Consider the following 12,791-nt stretch of genomic DNA (forward strand, 5'->3'; position numbering starts at 1 on the left):
CTGTCAAAGGAGACAGCGAAGCTCCACTAATTAAATAGAAAATTTTAAGTTCAAAGGGAGATAAATCTGAAAATATTGCTTCAAGAGTTATGAACCTTGTCACATAAGATCTGGTTGATAATAAAGAATGCGTATTTGAACTTTGAAGTAGATACCTTTAAAACTAAAGAAGTTATAGTAAAAAATAACATTTTTCAAGTAAAAAATATCTAAGTTAATGGGGAGATAATTCTTGGTGCTAGAGTTATGAACCTTGTCACATAAGATGTGGTTGATGATAAGGAACATAATTATATTGAAGGTATTAAGTTGATCGCTTCAAAAAAAAGAGGCAACAGTAAAAATATAATATTTTTTAGGAAAATTCTAAGTTCAAAGGAAGATAAATCTGAAAATATTGGTGCTAGAGTTATGAACCTTGTCACATTAGATGTGGTTGATGATATTAGGAACATATATTTGAAGTTGATACCTTAAGAAATGAAAAATTTATAGTAAAAAATATTTTACTGCACCAAAACTTTTATCTGAAATCTGGATGCGGACGCCGGGGCGAGAGGGACAGCTCTCCATATACTTCGTTAAGTCGAGCTAAAAATGGGTGACCTTAAATTATAATCCAAAATATTATTATAAGTACATACCAATGCAATTAATTGTGTAGAATATGTAACCAAATATCGGTTCAGAAATATTTTTAACTTACAAATTAATCTTTCATCGTCTGTCTGTTGCTGTCCAATACATTCAAAATTAAAATCCATTAAACTGTTGGAAAACTGTTTCTGAGCCTTTGCCAGATCTGAAATATACAAACATAAATGACTATAATGTGAAGTCATCAAGTCATAATTGATGGTTTCTAAAATTTTAAAACACCAGTTATAATTTATTTTAATCTCAGCACTGAGTGCTGGTAGTTTAGTTTAGTTCAGAGCATGGTATAGTCGTTCAATTGTTTCTGTGCAGGCTGTCAAGCAGTTTATCTCAATTTCTCAAGGAACTGATAACTTCTGTACATGCCAGAGCAGAGGTACTGAGTGCAAACGACCATAGAAAGGAAACGAAAGTGGCCTGCCGCCCTGTGAATGGAACTCTGGTCGCCCATTCTGTCCAAAATTTATTCTCCATGTACTCCCCTCTAAAAGGGAGATAATTTCTGACCCTCAGCAAAAGTATCTCTGAATCTAGGTGTTGCAAGTCAACACATTTTGACTATCCTAACAACAAGCAGCTGAACTCATAAAGAATACATTTTGGACTGAATTGGATTTTACAAAGAAAAAAAGAACAACAACAAAAAACAGTTATCTCAAGATAATCTTGGCATGGAATTTTAAATTCAATCTTACTGATATAAGAAATGTGAGTGCACTTAACAAAATATTTACTTTGCTAATCTAATCTACAGACAGGTTTACTTTACAGTAAGTTTTAGAATAATCTAAACTATAATTTTATATGAACTAATTGAACATATCTTTTTCAACAGCAAAATAGAATTTTTTACCAGATAACATAGATAACATTATATTGTCACCTTAGTGCAGTAAGAGATTAAATACTAGAGTTAACACGCTAGTGCACTACAAGGGCTTAGGTGGCGATAATTAATAGTCTGTTCAAGGCCAATACTAAGAAAGTGGAAGTCAAGTCCTCAGAACAATATGATCTGTACATGTACACATAAAGATACAGTGACGATTAGAGGCGGAAATGATATTAAGTGCTGTGATGACCCTATCAAACACCTACCTCTCACTTATCTACTTATAATATATACAGTGTACATTATACCATTCACATTGTACATCACAATGGCCAAGAATTGGTTGATAAATATTAAAATATTGTTTGTTTCTGGCAACAATCATTAATTCTTAATATAGTTTCTTAATATTTATAAGCCACACTCTGTCACTTCCAGAAGTCACATTATGCCATTCCTCATTTGGGCCTCTTGCTTAAACTCACCAGTCCTGCAGGCTCTAATTTCATCACATAAAATTTTAAGTGTAATGTTTGTACAATGGCTCTTAAATGATTAAAACCTGTGATCCAGAGGTCATTGGGCAACATTTTAGTTTTCCATCTGAAAAATCCATGCTCACTTTATTTGTGCAATATGGCATAATATTAAAGCCACTGTTAGTCAATAGGCAATAATTCAGGCAGCTGCTACCTTCACATTACCGCATTTATAATTTCACGTACTGTATACAATGTACGAATGATGGACCACAGAAACAGCTAGGAAAGCAGGGGCTTGTCATAAGTACATGTAACCAATTAAGGCCAAAATACCAATTTCAAATGCATTTTGAGCCACCATAAGAATTTGAAAACACTCTGGTTTCTACATTTAATAAAACAAAATCTGATGCTTCAAATTCAAAATAGACCATCCCAGAAAACATTTAATGACAACCCCAGTCAATGACAAAAGTCCCTGGAAACAAATAATATTATAATTTAAAATGTATATCTGGCCATGAACATACAATGTAGTACACTCTCACACAGTCATTTGACTTAAAGCTCAGATAAAATCTGTAGTGAGTTTGTCTTTCCTGTCTATTAATTGGTAAGCAATTTCATCCGACAAAAGTCCTTTAATTATTCAAAGTAATTTCCTATTTACAATATATATAAATACTACATATCTATATATATATATATTAAAGACTTTAAATAAAGCTTGAACAGTTGCATACACTATCTCTTAAACATATAGCACTCCTTGTAAATTTTCCCCATTACTATTCCAAGACATCAGTTCTATGGTTGATCTGGCTTTGAACTTGGAACCTAAAGATGTTAATTTTGGGGTACATTAATTCATCTAGACCAATTTAAAGCAACCATGAAGCAGACAATAAACTGAAGCTGACAATAAACCAGATAAAAAAATTTTTTATCTGTGTCATGTTAGTCTGAAAATGTTGCAACCAAAGGTCAGAGAAAAATAAAAATATTTTTATAATTATCAATTACTCCCATGGCTGATTGATATCTGCTGTATATACATATACTTTAGTATGTAATTGCATAATAGTATTGTATTAAAAATTAATATAAACCATTAATAATTAATATAAATGATAACAGACTTATTCACTTATAGTCTCCTGTGATGTCAGATCAATGTGTTCCATTATTTGGCAATTGAGCATCCATAAATAGGATAAATTTGAGTTTGCATAGTTCCACATCTTGAGTTCTTATGTGTTGTGCTCTTGATTTTGTTTATTTTAGGGTTTTTTTTGTTACTTTTTTTCTCAAATTAAAACATAATATACTATTTTTTTGCCACTATGAACAAATCATGTCATGTATTTTTTTGTATAAAAGGAGGAGAGTGTAGGCACTAGTTAATACAAAATGACTGGTGTAATAGGATACAGCAATGAATGGTTTAACCAAGATGTAACTGTTGGGTTATGGGTATACTGAGTATTACCAAGACTGAATGGTATAGCAAAACAGTTTCATAATCAGAAGAATTATCTACAAACATCAAAGCATCTTTGTTTGTATGTTTTATTGGTTTTACAGCAGTGCATCAATACAATTTAGCTTATTATTGCCATTGAAACAGGAAAGGTGATTTCGGCTAACCTCGGGTGTTACAAACTTAAATCAACATCAGAGGTCAAAATCACCTCATCCGCATGAGCTAAGAGATGCATTTTAGGACTCCAGTAATTCAAGTCTATTTAGTCGCGTCTTTCATGATCTGTCAGGAATAAACGTTGACTGAAATGTTTAACTTTTTAAGGCAACCCCTCAGCCACAATGGGGATTTTACAGATATTTTAACTATTCATTCTGGTGGCAATCATAATTTAATTCAAAAGGTGCCTGTCATCACGTTTAATTTATTTACTGAATGTTTTTATGATACTGAACTACTAAAGTACAAAGTAATTAAGGTTGAAGTTTAAAAGGGTCACTTTTTATTTCCTTCAAAATGCAAATTTCCCTAGTACCTATTCTTTCACCAGTATATAATTGTGGAATTTATGTTAATTAATTACTTAACATTTTAACTTAAAATATCTGATAGCTTGAACTCAGATTAAACAAAAAAAACAACACTGTTAGGCTCAATTTTAAGACCAAATTTAAAGCTTTATGCCTCCAGATTAGAAAAAAATTTCAAGGAACTTAAACTTGACAAAAATGTTTTAAAACTTTAAGAAAAGTAAAACAATTCATGGTTCATGTAATAATTAATAAGTTTTGTGTGATTAATGACTTATTTTTCAGTATTTATCATCATATTTATACATGTATGTATGACTAAAGCAACAAGCAATTATCATAGTATTGCAAGCAATCCATAAGTCCCCTACCGGTTAGAACCCCATCAACATTCTGATGGGCCATTGGCCATTCACTAATGTTTCAATTTTTCTATATTTTAAGTAAATTAGTTGGAAAAATTCTTTAAAAGTGATCACAGGAAACAGTTTTTATGAATAGACAGACAGACGGACTGAAGGACACTCTAAAGTTAATATTTGAAACATCCCTGTTACCAAAATAAAACATTTTTAAAAGCAAAATTCTTAAAGAGGAGATAACTCTTGAATTAAAGATGCAATTTCATAAAAAAATTTTAGCTCTTTTTGACTAATCACAAATAATGTTATATTTGCCATGTTTTAAGCCTATTTGTTGCCAAGGCAACCAATATTTTTTCAAAATAGGGAGAACAGATAAGACATGCATAATCTCAAGACTGCCATCTACCCATATTTATAGTTTCATAAAAATATTTCCAGTACTTTTTGAGTTATCACTGGATTCAGTGTATGTGTAAAATTTGCCATATTTTCAGTCTATGTGTTGCCATAGCAACCAGAATTTTCAACATAGGAAGAAAAGAAAAAGACGTGCATAATCTCCAGACTGCCATCTACCCATATTACAAGTTTCATAAAAATATTCTTATTACTTTTTGCGTTAACACAGGATCCAGTTTATGTGTAAAATTTGCCATATTTTCAGTATATTTGTTGCCATAGCAACCAGAATTTTCAACATAGGAAGAAAAAAAAAGACATGCATAATCTCCAGACTGCCATCTACCCATATTTCAAGTTTCATAAAAATATTTCCAGTACTTTTTGCGTTATCACTGGATCCAGTTTATGTGTAAAATTGGCCATATTTTAAGCCTATTTGTTGCCATAGCAACCAGAATATTCAACATAGGAAGAAAACAAAATGACGTGCATGATCTCCATACTGCCATCTATCCAAATATCAAGTTTCATAAAAATATTTTCAGTACTTTTCAAGTTATCGCGGGATCCAGTTTTGTGGACGGACGGACTGACAGACAGACAGACGGTAAACCTAAAGTCCCCTCCGGTAAACCGGTAGGGACTAACAAGAGCTGTCGGTAGGACAGCAACGCTCGACTATTCTTAGTGCTTAGTAAAAAAAAATGCTTGATACAGTTACCTCCTCCTGTTACAGGTTGGGGTAATGATGGTGAACAAGTGTGCAAAGTTTCAAAGCCATATGTCAATGGACTTTGAAAATATTTGAAGTATTACAAAAACTTTAACGTAAATTCTAAGTCAAAAAAGGGGCATAATTCTGTCAAAATGCTTGATACAGTTACCTCCTCCTGTTACAGGTTGGGGTAATGATGGTGAACAAGTGTGCAAAGTTTCAAAGCCATATGTCAATGGACTTTGAAAATATTTGAACTATTACAAAAACTTTAACGTAAATTCTAAGTCGAAAAAGGGGCATAATTCTGTCAAAATGCTTGATAGAGTTACCTCCTCCTGTCTATAGGTTGGGGTAATGATGGTGAACAAGTGTGCAAAGTTTCAAAGCCATATGTCAATGGACTTTGAAAATATTAAAACTATTACAAAAACTTTAACATAAGTGGTTACGCCGACGCAGACGCCGACGCTGACGCTCGGGTGACTACAATAGCTCTACATGTACTTATTCTTATCGAATAGTTGAGCTAAAAAGGGGTGTTTTTGCATATTTTGACCTCTTTTGGGTGCTTAACATGGACTGTAAATGCTGCTTGCAATGTGTAAATTTAAGCAAGTTTCTTTGTCAACTTCACAATATTTTACTTTTAAATACATTTTAAAATATTCATTAAAATTAGTATGAATCAGGAGGCGTGCTGCTTTAAACTTTGTTTTTCACGTGGATTGTAAGTGCCGTTTGTAATGTTTAAATAACTTTCTTTGTTCACTTCACAATATTTTACTTTTAAAATACATTTTTAATATTTTCATGAAAATCAGTTTAAATTTGCAGGCACCCTGCTTTAAAACGTAGCTTATTAACTATCCATGTTGGCTAATAATATGTACTTAACTATTTATTACATCAGGAGAGTAATATGCTGTAAACTATGTACATGTATGTATTCAAAGTTACATAAATCAATTAGTGGTTAATCAAGTTATTAGTAATTAATTCACTTTAAACTTGTGACAGATATCTTGTCATATATTATTTATCATTATACATGTTTGTCATGTATTTGCATTAAGTTGAGAGCAGTGATTTGTTTTTTCAATTTTCAGAACAACTTATATGGCTTTCTGAAGGGGAAATACATGTAAAACACGATAAATCAGAAAATGGGGTAAACCTGAAATCAAATTCCCAAAATTTTTTATTGAATTTACCCCAAAATTTCATAAAATTTTTCAATTTCAATTCAATTGAACATGAAAGGACCATTGGTACATAGAGGCTATCTATAAGGACAACTTTAGACTGTATTTCAGGTATAAGTCTGCTGCTGTTAAGTCTGCGGTTCTATGGTGAAGAATGCAGTGTTCAATCTAGAGCGCGCCATTGCGCCATTGACCCCCTGAAAAGGCCGCCGGCGCAAAACAAAATCAACTGTGGGCCCAACGGGCGCACTCATAGAAAATGCCCTAAATGACATTAGAATGCTTTCTTAAACCTGATTAAGTACATAAAAGAAGTTTCTTGTGAATAATATTAATAACTGAAGTTTGTAGTGAAAAACAAGAGCATGTTGGTAAGATAGTTTACCGCACTCGGGAACCCATTTAAAACCTTTATCGCTACGCTCTCTCGGTCCGCGTCTGTAAATACTATGTAGACTTGTTCTTCGTACCGTAACTATTACTTACTTTTGAGTCACAGTTCTTATAAGCAAAACAAATCGTCACAGATAATCCAATACCTGCGTGTAGTTATAGTTTTTTCACGGTCAAAACAAATAAATATGTAATAACTTTCCAAAGGAAAAAAAATATATATATATTTGTGAAAAGTGCGAGTTAATTATAGAGAAGTGTGCATAAATTATTACGAACACGCCTCCATCCAATTAAAAAAGTCTTAAAGATGGAGCAATCAAACACGATTGGCTAGGGAGTGTCTGACAATTAAGTAAATTAACTTTGATTGGTCTTTGGCTGGTCGGCGCTAAAACATTGTGCATATCATTAATCAACACAGACATCTTAAGCGTGACGTAAAAACTGCTGCCCTGACAAAAGATCAAAGGTACCGGTATGTCAATATACAGTGTCTTAGCACCTGTTGACACTTTGCTTTTCGCTTGGATACATTGAGAAGGGTAAATGTTTTTAGCGACTATTGTAAGTTTATATTATTCATAAACAAAGCTAATTTCAAAATATGATTTTCCTTTATATATCGGGCGCTGATTAAAAAACTGAACATTATCAAATATCCCTGGTAACATTAAAATAAGATTAATACTTTTCTTTGAACATTATGTCATCGCGTTTCTTTTCCAATCAGTTCTTAAAATTGAGTCTGTATCAATGCTAATGTCATTTTTTTAGTTGAGTTGTTTTGGAATTTTGCAACCGTTTTTGGTCTAAATATGGTACGTGAACAAGTAACTTAAAAGATACAATACCTTATTTGAATTTGATGTTCATTTTAAGTGTGGGCCCCCTTTTTTCTCAAATGACCCCTATAATTTTAGGCTAGGGGAATCAGCCTTTATTCCGATGTAAAATATTGGGGCGGGGGGGGGGGTGTAGAAACACTAGAGAGCCAGTATTTTTTCTCCTCCTTTCAACTTATGACACAGACGTCAACCTTCATATATTTTTTACATAAAAGATTAAGCGGTCATGCTGGAACCCATTCTAAAATGACTGAAAAAACAACAACAAAAGACAACCAGCAGCACTGAAGTCTAATGACAATAAAATACCTATACATGTAGCAACTTTTTTTCATCTTTCCTGTAGATTATAAATTTGATACTAATCAGTCAAGCAAAATTAGAAACTATTTTACTCCCTCAATTTAGGGTACTTTTAAATCTGAAAAGGTCAAGTCAGCAGCCAGATTTTCAATTGATAACAACCTTTTACCAGGAAATAAATTTTCTTACTATAATTATGAGTTGACATTTTGAACTTTATAAGTAGAGGTTTACATATGTAATTCATTCAGTAGAATTTATGCTTGCACACTTATGGGAAATGTCCGGCTACAATGCAAGTTTTTTCAAGTATATGTAAGAAGAATTTACTACATGTACAGTTAGTACTACTTCAAACTACAGAAAACTTATACAATACAAAATTTCCAAATCAAGTTACTTTTCTCTTCTTTTCATAGTTTTCTATTAACAAATGTATGTATACATTTTTCTTTTCAATTCTTGATTGGAGTTAACCCATTACTGCACTAAGGTGACAGTGTGTTCCTTTTATCAGTGTCAAGGCCACGCTTATAAAGTCTGCACACTTTTTGTCACATACAGATCATTATATTAATTTGGGTCACCTTTCGATTATTTTCAAATATACAAAACAATTTAATATGCTTTGTTAAATAAATTCAATATGTTGATTTCATAAACTTTTAATTACATAATAATATCAATTATGTTTTTCTTAAAAACAAACATTCAAAGAACAGCATACATGTGTACTGTTCAACATGTAAACAATGACTGCATTCAAACTCAGCTGGACACGGTCACCTACCATTAAATTCATGAGATCCGATTCACAGTGACATCAACAAGATATAGGTGTTAGACTAGGTTTTTTTCTGTCAGACATGATCAATATATATTTCAGAATCTTGAGTAAATTTTTGCAGAATATTTTATGCTACTAGGTTGGATTTTAAATCAACATTCAACATAACAAAGCAAGTAGATCATCAAATTGATTGTAGGGTTAGATTTACACCTGCATGATTATGCATTTTGATTAGATAATATTGTCCAATAAGTGTCCTCTAAATCTTAAGTAGTTTTCTGATGATGTACTTGTTGCACAAGCACTTGAACAAGAAGTTTATTTATATCACGAATTGATGGTAAGTCACTAATCGACATAATTTATGACAAAAAATACCTGATGAAATACATGTATTGTAATCTAAAACATATCTGACAATGCATGCAAGTTATCCAATTCCAGTACTTTCTAATGCACAATAATTGACATGTCTCATTAATGGAAAATTAATACATTTGTACATTTAACCTGCTGAAGGACAGGAACTTGAGGAAGAAGTAATACTTGTCTTCGACTTGGTATACAGTAGTCCGGGAATATGCTGAACAGGAATTCAGAGCCAACTATTCAATTCTGAATCTTGATTTCTTATGTCATTTTTCAATTCAATTACTTGTAATCAAAATATCTCCTTTCTGATCATATTAAGCAATTTCTTCCATCAGTTACCCGTTCTTACTTATCTACTCAAAAATGTTTATAAAGTAAACACCAAAACATGTTGTTTAAGACAAAAGCAGTCGGTGCATGGTTTGGATAGTATACATGTACATGACCACGCCCACTTATTTTTTAAATTTTCACTTATAAATTATTTTTTAGGTAGGCACTTTCAGTAGTTATTTGCACTAACTTTTTAAATTTCCCGACTTGTAGTTGTACATGTATACAAATGCTGACCCGGATATAATACCTGAATCAGATGTGTACACTGTTTCGTATAGTAAGGAGTGAGCGAAGCTGGGTAACAGTGTGAATATCGGGATCAGCATTTGTATATATATAATATTTATAGGCAGAATATCACTTTTGTAGAGGCGAGATATTGCCCAGACACGAAAATAGCACAATATCTCGTCGGGCAGCACAATTAGTTGGACTAAGCCAGAATTATCAAAATTATTACAATGAATCATACAGCAATTATCGAGATTCAAATCGAGAGATAGCTGAATCCCAACCTGAAACTGAAAGTTACCAGTTAAACCCTCGTCGGTGTAGACTATTCAGGGCTTTTTTTTCTTCTATAGCAGGGGCCGGTATAGGGCTGCTTCCCCAAAGAAAAATTCTTTAAAATCATGCAGTTTTCCCCAAAAATTGAATTTACATCAAGTTTTTTCTTCCCCTTTTGCAAATATACCGTGTATTTTTTCCCCAAAATTAAGGGCTGGGCTGCTTTCCCAACCTGTGAAAAAAAGCCCTGCTATTTATAAGTTATTTCTCTAGACTACTGGTTGGAGAGATAACTCCGACACAAAATCACATATTTTTTGCAATATTTTAATTATCTTCCAGTATATTTTAAATATTGAACCACCTAAACAAAGTTCAGTTCAAAGACTTTACATTACACCACAAAAACTATGTATGAAAATGGAATCTGGTACTTCTTTAAGGTCTTGAATGAGGTATACAAAACATGGTCTTTTTACCCCACAACAGTAGATAAAGTCGACACTTAAATTTTTAAGTAAAAAAAGACTGGAAAATCAGCATCAATAATTTATTTTTACATCTTATATGGTTTATCTATTTTTTGTAAATATTTAAACAATTTTTCAAAAATCTTTCCCAAGTCAGTGGCCTGTGGTCAATACATTTCTAACTACCTTAATGTAATTTAGTAAAAAGAACGTTTTGAAGCAGTTTTTGCCTACAAAAAGTTTAGGTTATTTGAAAAACAATAAAAAGTCTACCAAATTAATATTATAACAAATCATCACATTCTGTCCTGTTCCTATACTGTTAGGTGAGCATGTGCATATTTTTTGAAAAACAAAGCTAAAACAATTATATTTATCAAGTGTCGGGGTTATCTATGCGTCGGAGTTATCTCTCCGACCAGTACAGATATATACAAATTACAGTGCAAACAACATCATAATCCTTAATTTGCAATCCAAGGTTGTGAAAAAATAATGTAATTATGAGATGAATGAGTTTAAACATAAAATCTAAGAAAGATCTGTCAACCCTTTTTGAAATTTTTGCAGTTCAACTTTTCAACAATTTCTACATGTTCTGCTCTATAAGACTATAAATATCATATAATGTTTTGCCTAACAATATAAGCAGAGTTTATATCATATTTGCAATATCTAAATATTTATAAAATGCCAAACGCTTACGTTTAGATGCACTTAACAAATCCTTTCCATCGTTGATTAATGTTTTGATAGATTTGCTTGTTCTTTCCAATTCTTTTTCATGCTCGTGCAATTTCGTTCTAAAAATCGGACTGTCCGTAAGACAGTCCGAAAACTCTAGTGGATCCAGTCCCATTTTACATCGCTTAATCCAACCAAATTTGCAGAAAATAGAAATGTTTACAAAAATTATTATGACAAATCTCTCTTCCTGCTCATTTTAAGTTATGACACTGCGCATGCGTCATTCGTTTATACACTTTGCGTTTCTTCAGAAGCCTTAAAATGAGAACAAATATTTGGTTTATTATCATAATTACATTATGTACCAGGCATATAGCATAATTATATAAAATAAACAAATTCATAGTAAAAAGCACTAAATTATAAAATGTGATGTACTGGGGACACCAGTAACACCTTGCATATGCTGAAAACTTGTAAATTATTACATTTCTTGCTCTTCATCATTGACCTTCCTGAAAATATATTGTGTCCGATTATTTACAGATTACACTGCTGTTTAAAGATTTCAAAGTTAATAACAGCATGCAACAACATATATTTCACAGAACTTAAATAGTTTACAACAGTAGTAAAACCACGGATGTAATATAAATCCGTGGTAAAACGCATGAGATATGGAATTCAACCCATTTTTAAATGCGTACTGCAGAACTCTAATATTTGTTAGCGTTTTATCATTATATTGAGATCTATACTCATAAATTAGCTTACTGTTCATAGTACAGGTTTAAACACAAGAAATTGTACGTGATTCCAAAAAAAATGTGCCAAATATTTCGTGCGAAAGTGATTTTGACAGCATACATAACGGACACATTTTGTATGATATCTATACAGTATATTTCTTTTTCAACGGTTTTCTCGCATACCAAGAAAGCCTCGTTATGTATATTTGCTAACCATGTTTTTTAACCATGTTTAGTGAACTGGATTACCAAATCGTTTTGTATTTGGGAAATTTAGGCAGTCTATAGCTACAACAGGAGAAAAGATCTTGGAGCGATATGACAAATACGTAGGTTTATGACATACGGCATAATTTAAGGTTGTTATGCTGGGAAAAGAAGAAAATATATTGTTATTTTAATGCATCCGTTCAAAATCTTGACAAAAAGATTTAGTGGGTGTTTGTAGGGCGTGAGCAAACGTGTAAGAATTTGTCCATAGATTTTAAAAAAAAAAATTGATTCCTCAATCATTTGTAAATTAACAAATAAAATCTATGTACTAACCAAAGCTATCATTTGAGAGATACAATGTATACACTCTGTGTTTCCCATGGATGCATAAGGTTGAAAAGTAAATAATGAACATGTCTCGGGAACATGAAGGCTGCTGATCGTTAAGAAGC

General features: G+C 32.1%; 1 protein-coding gene across 8 annotated transcripts in view; it reads right to left on the reverse strand.

Moving 5' to 3' along the window:
* LOC132722070 (rho GTPase-activating protein 10-like) overlaps positions 1–11,659 on the reverse strand; it is an 81,163-nt gene extending 69,504 nt beyond the window's left edge. For 5 of the 8 annotated variants that reach the window (XM_060706497.1, XM_060706494.1, XM_060706496.1 and 2 more), the window contains exons 1-2: positions 11,396–11,659; positions 707–802 (exon numbers count right to left, since the gene is read on the reverse strand). In XM_060706497.1, coding sequence (XP_060562480.1) covers positions 707–802; positions 11,396–11,549 — 250 coding nt within the window. In that variant the 5' untranslated portion in view covers positions 11,550–11,659. The remainder of the gene's footprint in view (positions 1–706; positions 803–11,395) is intronic. The other 3 variants (XM_060706498.1, XM_060706493.1, XM_060706499.1) reach the window with 1 other exon arrangement.
* Positions 11,660–12,791: the final 1,132 nt, after the last annotated feature.

Source organism: Ruditapes philippinarum, unplaced genomic scaffold, assembly GCF_026571515.1.
Source record: "Ruditapes philippinarum isolate M1 unplaced genomic scaffold, ASM2657151v2 ctg4506_1_1_1_1, whole genome shotgun sequence".
Taxonomy (NCBI): Eukaryota; Metazoa; Mollusca; class Bivalvia; order Venerida; family Veneridae; genus Ruditapes; species Ruditapes philippinarum.